Source organism: Gossypium raimondii, chromosome 13 (genome assembly GCF_025698545.1).
Source record: "Gossypium raimondii isolate GPD5lz chromosome 13, ASM2569854v1, whole genome shotgun sequence".
Taxonomy (NCBI): Eukaryota; Viridiplantae; Streptophyta; class Magnoliopsida; order Malvales; family Malvaceae; genus Gossypium; species Gossypium raimondii.
Window position 1 is genome coordinate 28440503 of NC_068577.1, and position 10255 is coordinate 28450757.

General features: G+C 34.9%; 1 protein-coding gene across 1 annotated transcript; it reads right to left on the reverse strand.

The window, feature by feature from the left end:
* Positions 1 to 9074: 9074 nt before the first annotated feature.
* On the reverse strand, positions 9075 to 10023 carry LOC105784466 (uncharacterized). The gene is made up of 3 exons (XM_012610354.2): positions 9799 to 10023; positions 9645 to 9703; positions 9075 to 9334 (listed from the first exon to the last, which is right to left on the reverse strand). Exons 1-3 carry the CDS (start codon positions 9899 to 9901, stop codon positions 9179 to 9181), a joined length of 318 nt encoding a protein of 105 aa, XP_012465808.1. The 5' UTR covers positions 9902 to 10023; the 3' UTR covers positions 9075 to 9178.
* Between the last annotated feature and the right edge of the window lie 232 nt (positions 10024 to 10255).

Genomic DNA, 10255 nt, shown 5'->3' on the forward strand with positions numbered 1-10255 from the left:
AGATGAGAGGTCCCATGTAAGACCATGTCTGGGACATGGCGTTGGCACCGAGATGTGAGGTCCCCCGTAAGACCATGTCTGGGACATGGCATGGGCACCGATATGAGAACATCCCATGTAAGACCATGTCTGGGACATGGCTTTAGCATGTTATTATCAGAAGAGACCCGAGTATCCTTATTATTCCAATGTAGCTCAACGGGCTTGTAAATGAATCATGTTCATGAAAGTTTAGTTTAAAGCATAAATGGCAAGCTCAGGTAAGTTGTAAGACTTAAGAACTTATTATACTATCAATTGATGTTCAACGATGCAGCAAGGATTGAGTAAGTTATGCACACAAGTATTCTAAGTAAACAAGTAAGAGAACTAGTATGAGATTAACTAAAGAGTAAACTAGAGATATAGACATTGAGTTTAATTATTTAAGTTAAATATTGTTATTTATTTGCTAGTAAACTTACTAAGCTTTATGCTTACTTCTTTTATTTCTCTTTCTCTTATAGTATTGCAAAGCTACTTCAAGGATCCTAAAGAAGTCGGAGATCGTCCACACTATCAACCACAATCGCTTTCGGTATTTTATATCGAATCACGTTTGAGTTATGGCATGTATAGGGATTTAGTTATTTTGTATGTTTGTGATTATGATTTTGCTAAAGAATGGTGTGTAAGTATTTGATGATGTATGGTTATTAAAATGGTTAAGTATGAAGGTATTTGTTGTTATAAGAGTCTAGGTGATAAATTATGCATGGAAATCATGAAAGGATAAAATTTTGCAAAGAAACAGAATTCAGGCAGCAACAGTGACGTGACTTTTAAAAATCACCCAAGATAGTATAAAATGAATTAGAGGGTGAATGATATATGGAATTAAAGCTTGTTGAGTCTATTTTCATGGAAAAATAACGGTGTAGCAAAATGAATTTTATATTTTAAGATATGTGAATTTTCGTGAGACAGGGTCAGAACAGTTTTTGGTGTCCCCTGTTTTGAGTTTAGAAAATCATTAAAAATTGTACAAAAATGGTTATGAGTTATAGTTTATATGTATAGATTTCTCATTGAGTTTATTTTCTGTAGAAACAAGTAAGAGCTTCATATGAAAATCCTACAGTGAGAAAACTTATTTTTAGTGACTAGAGGTCAGGGCAGTCAGGTGGTGAAACAGGGGAGACTTTAACTAATAAACTGTACTAATTTGCTGAACCAAAAATTCTAAAAATTTTATGGTGAGTAGATATATGAGTCTAGTTTTATGGAAAATTTATGGAATTAAATTTCGAGTTCTGTAGCTCAAGTTATAATTAATTTAGTAACTGCTGCGCGATTGGACAGATTTGCTGTAAATAGTGAAATAAATTTTCAAATCTAGTTTTTATGCTCCGAATTGGTAAGATAAGCTAAGTAATACCTCGTGCTCGACTCCGGAAACGGTCTCGGGTAAGGGGTGTTACATTTCTACATTAGTACAGGTCAGCTAGTTGACACACTACGTGTTTATGATGTTATGGATGCCTCAAAAGGATGGAATTAGGTTAGACCGAGGAGTTGGCTTCCTAGCTCGATTTTGGCTTATATTGCAGCTGTGATTCTTCCATCACCAACAAGTGTACTAAATCAACTTATTTGGAAATGGATAGTAAGTGATAACTATTCATCCAAGGAAACGTATAAGAATCTGTATCAAATTGATTCTATTGGTTCGACTATTCAATGGAATCTAATTTGGAAGGCCAAGACGCCTCAACAAGTAAGGGTCTTTCTATGATTTCTCTGGCAAAATAGGTTTTTAACCAATGGAGAATGTTTGAAGAGGCATATGACCACATATAACCGATGTCCGAGATGTGGATGTGGGGTTGAATCTAATATCCATGCGATTAGGGATTGCTCTTTTCCAAGGGCAGTTTGGTTAACGTTAGTGCCAGTTCAGATCCAGGTGTATTTTTTCTCTCTACTTTTAGAAGATTAGTTGGAATGTAATTTAAAATATGTTAATATCTGTATTAATGATGGGATCATTTGAAATTCTTTATTTTTCATTATTTTTTGGCTAATTTGGAAGAATCAGAATATGTTTGTCTTCTCTGATGACCATAGTTGTTTTCAAGAAATTATGGATAAAGGCACAAGTTGGACGCGAAATATTTTTATCTACGTACCCCAAATCTTCTTATCCTCATCCTCGGGCAGTAGGTTCAACTTGGTTGCGTACTAAAGAGGGTTATGTTAAACTTAATACTAGTGGTGTTGTACTCTCTTCAAGGGCTTGTGCCTCTATTAGAGGCACTATTAGATACGCTAATGGGGTGTGGCAATGTGGTTTCTCAATGACGATTGGAGAAGGTACAATATTTCAGGTGGAAGCAAGGGCGATGCTTGAATGGCTTCGTTTAAGATGGGACAAAGGATTTCGAAACTTGGAGTTGGACTGTGACAATGCCTTATTGATTGAGATTATTCTTGCTGGTGGTACCGTGAATAACAGGCTGACAGAACTTATTCCTTATTCGATTTTGGGAGGTTCATGTTAGACATATTCCTCGAGCGCAGAATATAGTGGTAGATCATTTGACCAAAATTGTAGATCTAGAGCTATTGTGCTTTCATTTATTGGAGGAACCCTTGGTTTTAGTTAAAGAGCTGCTTATGGTGAATTCTAATTTGTTCGCATTGAACTAGGATTTCCTTGTGTTTCACTTTTTCTGTTTTATTTACTAAAAAAATATACAACAATCTTTCTTTAGATTAAGTTTATGAGTTTTTATAATTAAAGCTACAAATTAATGGACTGTGAATGCATATATTATAAGGTCAAATCTAATTATACAATAAAAAGGTTTTCTTGCACCATATATTAAGGTATGATATCATATGAAAGAATGATGTCCAATACAAGTACCATAGACATATAACAAACTCTTTAATTTGAGGCATTCAACGCTTTGAAATGTGGTTGAGAAGATATTTGTTGTTCTAAAAAATATTTATCATATTAACAACATCACCTTAGTATAGCATAAAAAAAGAAGAAAAAGACAAGGTTGGATCATACTAGCATGTTGCATATTCATAACTTCAACTATAAGTAGAATTGAGATGATTCATACGTTGACGAGTACATTGAAGAAGGAGATCTTTCTTAATGATGTGATTCAAATTCAAAATTATGATGAAGATGATGATAAGGAGCATATGTTAAATACTAAAGAGGAAATAACCCAACAAATATGCACTAGAACAATTAGATGAAATTGCGTATGATTTTTTCTTATTAATATTATTAACTATCGTATTATCAATAACTTTTTAGACTAACATAATACATATGACTATTTTATTTTTGTACTTGTTTAGAAATTATTTTATCATACTAATATTTTTTATAGTAATTAATATTTTTAAATTATAAATTATTTAACTATGTAATTAGAATTTGTACTACCAAACATGACATTGGGAATTATGATATAATTACACTCTGTTGGTCAAACGCATCCAAAGAATTACAATTCTTTGTAATTACAAGAGAGTTCAATTACTACCCTAGTAATTACATCTTTATCCAATTACTTTGTGTTGTCCAAGTAGACCTTAAGGTAGTGTTTGGAAAGCAAGCCACTTAGTGTCTCAGGCCAAAGTACGAAGCCTGTGACCATGGCACAAGATGCGCCCCATGGAGGTCTATCGATTAGATGGGGAACATTTAGCCCACGAGAACTGGCACGATTCAAAGAATTGTTGGAGAAGCCTGTCAGATTGAAGCTTGGTTGACCCGATAATGAAGACATGGCAACTTAGGCTAATTTTGGTAACTAATCTTAGAAGATAGATGGAATCATATCTTGTAAAGATTAGATTAGATTTGATATGGCATATCTTGTAAATCTCTAAAACCAAGGGATATGGTTAATCTCGTTCATCGATGTAAATGTATCTTGACCGTCGATTTTGGGGGAGCTCAACTATAAATAGAGAGTCTTCCCCTCATTTGTACTAATCCATTGTAAGCTGAATTTTTAAGAGTAATAGAATTCTTTGAGCATTTACTCAAACACTTTGTGTGCATTCTTTCTTTGGCTTTTTGTTGTTCACTTGTAGATTCTTTTGGCATAAATCGCTTCTGCTCTTCAATTTGATGCCTTGGAGGAGTTCTTAAGGAATCCTCACTTGAGTTAAGGTTGACTTAGACGAGTTTCGATGGATGGATTGCCTAAGGTCGCACGGATCGCAAGATAAAAGGTCTAGCCCCGTGACAAGTGGTATCCGAGTGTAGGTTTGAACCAAGTGATATTCGAGTTATTGGTTTGAAGGTACTATTGAGATGTTGAAAGAAGTTTTTGGTCAGAGTGAGCCAATGGAGACCCGTGGGAGGGCCAGAAAAGTAATTCGCTCGAGGGACATGCTGACAGCTTTGGAAAATCAAGTGGTTAATCTCGAGGAATCTGTAGGGAACATGAAAGAGACGCTTGAATTGGTCGAGGGACGCACAGATGAGTTTGACTCATTGGAAGAGCAACTTAGAGATTTTGTGTTGGATTCTCTCGATGCCAATGCAGAAAAGATGAATGAATTAGTCAAGTCCACTACGAAAAAGCTGGCAGAGAGAGATAAAAATCTCGAGGATATGGTGTTAGCCATGAAGAAAGAAATGGAGGAGCTCAAGGGGGAGCTCACGATTTACAAAGTCGCTTTGAGTAATGGGATGTTGTCTTTAAGGCCGAAGCAACAAGTAATTGATGTTCCCAAACCGGAGAAGTTTAAGGGTGCACGATCCGCAAGGGATGTGGACAACTTCTTGTGGGAAATAGAGCAATACTTTTGAGCGATGGACATCGAGAATGATGCCATTAAGGTAAACACTACTTGAATCTATTTTACTGATGTGGCTCTCTTGTGGTCGCGTCGTAGGTCCATGGATGAGAAACGTGGTGGGAACGCAATTGGGACTTGGGAGGAGTTCCAAAGAGAGTCGAAAAAGCAGTTTTACCCACAGTATGTCGAGAAGGAGGCTCGGGCTAAGTTGCATCGTCTCACGCAACAAAGCACTGTTCGGGAGTATGTACGGTCATTTAGCAAGTTGATGCTTCAAATCTCTAACTTGAGCGAGAAAGAATCTTTCTATTGGTTCGAGGATGGGTTAAAGCCGTGGGCAAAGCATGAGTTGTGTAGGCAAGGAATCATTGAACTTACTGTAGCCATGGCCGAAGTAGAGTCCTTTGTTGAGCTTGGTCTAACGAAAGACAAGTTCGAGTCGTCTAAGCCCAATGGAAAGGGCAATGGTGAGAGAAACCATAAGGAATATGAAGAGGGACATAGTGTTGATGGCAATAATACCGATAGAACAAGTGGCAATGGGAAACCACGAGATGTGAAGCGGGGATCCAACAACCCGAGGGACAAGGAAAAAAGAATAAAATGCTTCTTTTGTCAAGGACCACACATGGCGTAAAAATGTAGGAATAAATTGATGATTTCGGCAATCAAGAAGAAAGATGAGCCGAAGGAAGAGGCGAAGCCTATTGAGGGGAAGACATTGATGGTCAATTCGATGGTGCTCATTCCTAAGAAGAGGAATGGTGAAAAAGGGTTGATGTTTGTGGACATCAACATTGCGGGTCAGAAGCGGAGTGCTCTTATTGATACCGGAGCATCAGACTTATTCATATCGAAAAAAGCTACGAAGAAGCTTGGTCTGTCGATAAGAAAATCGAATAAAAAGATCAAGATAGCAACTTCTGAGAAGGCTCCAACTGTGGGAGTAGTTCGTGATGTGGAACTACAAATCAGTGAATGGAAGAGCAAGAAAGAATTTAAGGTAATCCAATTAGATGATTACGATTATGTGTTTGGCTTAAACTTCCTTGATAGGATTTAGGCAACTCTGCAACCATGGGCAGATCAAATCCATATTGTCACCGGTTCATCAACAAAAATGTTGTGCCGGAGCATCGGGATATGAAGGTTGGGACCAATGTGTTATCGTCAATCCAATTAGTCAAAGATGTTTCTTATGGGAGAAACATTAACTCGTCAGAACGAAATGCTACGAAAGCCCCTTCAGAAGTGTTAGTAGTGCAAGAGATCGATATGAAGCCTGCAGATTCGACTGTGGAGACGACACCTTCGGGAAAGATGGGTTGTGCATCCGGCTTCGAGGGAAAAAGAGCGATGCAAAAACAGTCGGAACGAGTAAATACTGCGAGTAAGGTACATTGCAAACACTCTGATAGTGTTTTAAATTCTAACTTGTTAGCTTGGCAAGATCGTAGGGGCCCTTTCAAAGTTCATAAGCAAGGAGGCAAAGGGACTATGGGTGGTACAAAGCCAAGAGGTGAGAATCCAGGGGATTCTAGTGAGAACAAGTCAAAATTGGGGAAAGTTAGAGCGGATACTTCTTGCCAACGGGATGTACCAACAAGTGCAATTGTTCAAGTTAAGAGGCGACAGAAGCCGAGTCAAAGGTTCCGAAGCAAGGGACAACCTGATCACAAAACAAGTCGGGAAAAAGCCAAGGCAACGAGAAAGTTCCAAGGTGAATCAAGTCAGTGTCATTCAGAAGTCACAACAAAGGCGTTGCGAGAATGAGTGGGGGAGAATGTCACGGGCCAAAGTACAAAGCCCAAGACCATAGCACAAGATGCGCCCCATGAAGGTCTATCGATTAGATGGGGAACATTTTGCCCATGAAAACTGGCCCGATTCAAAGAATGTTGGAGAAGCCTGTCAGATTGAAGCGTAGTTATCCCGATAATGAAGACATGGCAACTTAGGCTAATTTTGGTAACTAATCTTAGAAGATAGATGGAATCATATCTTGTAAAGATTAGATTAGATTTGATATGACATATCTTGTAAATCCCTAAAATCAAGGGATATGGTTAATCTCGTCCGTCGATGTAAATGTATCTTGAGTCGGTTTTGGGGGAGCTCAACTATAAATAGAGAGCCTCCCCCTCATTTGTACTCATCCATTGTAAGCTGAATTCTTAAGAGTAATAGAATTATTTGAGCATTTACTCAAACACTTTGTGTGCATTCTTTCTTTAGCTTTCTTTTGTTCACTTGTAGCTTCTTTTGGCATAAATCGCTTCTGCTCTTCAATTTGGTGCCTTGGAGGAGTTCTTAAGGAATCCTCACTTGAGTTAAGGCTGACTTAGGCGAGTTTGGACGAACGGATAGCCTAAGGCCGCACTGATCGCAAGACGAAAGGTCTAGCCCCGTGACATTAGTAATGGGATGCGGGTGTAATTGCTTGTTATTACGCAAGAATGACATGTTTGGGTAATCACTGTAATTAGCGAGTCCCACCAAATTGGGTGCAATTGGAGCTCCCTAATTACACTTTCCAAATCATAAGAGGAGGGTGAGAATTGAAGTAATTACGCAAATAATTACACTCAAATCCAATTTTTTAAAAATAATTTTATACAAGTTATAAAAATTATATATTGTAAGCATGAACATGTATCAGTGTTTGAAATGGTTATGAAAAAAAATTTAATATTATAAGTCATAAAAATATATTATAAAAATAATTTGTGTACTTTATAAAGTTATACAAAATTTATATTATTTAAATTCTAAAAATTCTAAATTTATGACTAAAAATTATTATATAAAATAATTTACATGTTATAAAAGTGTTATAATATATTTATTTAAAAATTTTATGGTCAAGAAGCATGAATATAATTTATTTACATGTCCATCCTATATATTATAAAAATAATACACTTATTCATAAAAATTATCATAATTTTTTATTGTAACTTATTTGTGAAAAATAACTTTTGAAATTTATGATAAAAACTATATTATTTATAAGAATTTCTATGAAAGTTATTGAGCAATTTATAAAACTTTATTTATAAATGTTATATACTATAAAATTTATATTATATTTAACTTAATTTATTAGAAAAAAATTATACAACCTAGCATTATTTTTTTTTTCAAATTAAGTTTATATAAAATATAAAATTAAGTTTATATAAGTTTTTTACTTAATTCAAATTGTCTGAAGCTTAACGAATTGTGAAAAGAAAAGGAAACAAACAAGACAGAGAGCGGCAAATTGCTAACTTGTAATCATATAAGGTTTTTTGTTGGGGACCGACTAGTATAAACAAAGAATAAGAAAAATAGAGAAGATCAGACACAAATATTTATGTGAAAAACTCTCATTTAAGAGGATAAAAAAGCACAGGCAAAGTAGGCATTGAATTTTCATTATTAAATGAGTAAACAAACAATAGTACAATACGGATAAAATAAATCTAAATAAACTAAACTTACAAATCTAAACCCCGAAAACAAAGCCCTAACTTTCATAGAGTTCTTTTAAAAGGGGTACAAACTTTTCTCCATAGTTACCACGAAAACTCTCACAAAAACTTATTTGTGACTATATCTTGTCGCCCCCCCCCCAAAAAAGTCCTATAGTACTACATCTTTAATTGTCTTCTCAATTGGGCTCTCAAAACAGGGATACAATGATCCCTTTAAATAGGCTAAGATTAGAGTTCTAATCATACTAAAATATATTTAGAATAATCAGACTTTGACTGAAAAAAAATAACAGAATTTAACTAGGAGAAGAAACTTGGTTTATGTCGAAACATGTTGCCACGTCGCAACGTTCCCATTCACATTGTTTGTCGTTGTAACGTCCGGAAGCTTCTTGTCATGACGTCGCCGACTGACTTTGGTGTTGTGATACTAAAGTCCTTTTGTCGCGATACGAGCTACAATAAGTGCCTATAAACTGTCCAATAAATACAAGGCACATCCCACATTTTTATTAAATCTATCCAACGATAATTACATGTACAATCAACCCTTACTATTTCAGAACAAAACATTTTCTTACTTAATTATAAAATATTAATATTAATATTAATATGAAAACTAATATTCTTTTACTTAGTAAAAATAAATAGAGCCATTGTTGGACAGGAAGATTAACAAAGGAAATCGGGCATTGGTGGATAAAATGATTTAAGAATATAAATTGAATTGAAGCGAGGCTTAAGTTTTATAATTATGAGAGAAATGAGATGTCTATATATAAAACAAGAATTTTATTGCAACAACTAAAAAGTTACATATAAGATTATATAAATTATTTTGGTTAAATATAAAAGTTTAGACATGTTGGTTTTTTTTCTTTTCATGGTTGGGGAGGAGGAGGAGCATGGGGATCATGCTTGGGGTCGGGACCGGGTGGTGGATAATCTGTTGTTTCCATTAGCATCCTTTCTTCATTGAATTCATGTCCTAAATATTCCCCAAACATTTCCTCAGCTTCACTTGATTTTTTCACATCCTGCAAAATATAATTATATACAACTTTAATCTAATTATTAAATTTACATATATTCAGCCATGCAAAATTTATACGGATAGACAGACAATTGTCCAAGAATACAACAACTTTCAGAATTGCTAGTATTGATGTTCGTCTTCTTGCTTCAAAAATAAAAGTGGTTCAAAAGTGTCCTCTTTTATTTTAAGATTAATAATCTGTAATCGTTTTCTTTTTCCTAAAAATATGTCATTTTATTACTCCATTTGTGGAGTTTAGATATAAGATAATATTTTATTATATATGTTTGTCTTTGTGAGTGAGAAAGGACCTGAGTAAGTAAATTTCGGGCGGAAGAAGGGAGTAGCTCCTTATTTGACTTGAGATTTCCTATATGAAAAATATATATATATATATATATCAAATAAATTAATTTTGTATAAATGAATTAATAAAAAAATCAAAATTAAAAACTAAAATATTACCCTCACTTATAGCAGGAACAGCAGCACAAGAAATCAGAAGACAACATAAACCCAGAAGTACCATAAATCTAACATTAGAACCTCTGTTCTCCATGCTAATCATAAACAACGACCTTACAACAATGAGAAAAGATAAACAAATTTGGTGATGTTAAAGGAAAACATTTGAGTTTTGGTAATTGGTTCTTTATATAGAGAGTGTTGGTACTTTCCTTGTTTGCTTTTTTTTTTTATAAAAGAAAAGACCAGCTGGATTCATTTATGGAAAAGAATACAGCCAAAAAATACTAAACATCAAAAACAACCTAACCGAAAACCAATAAAATAATAATGACTAATAAAGAAGAAAAAATAAAAGAATGCAGTAATAAATAAAAACTGTTGGCTTCCTTGTTGGCTTCCTAAACCACCCCAGTATTCACAACCCAGTTGATTTTGAAAACAGGAACCTCCAGAT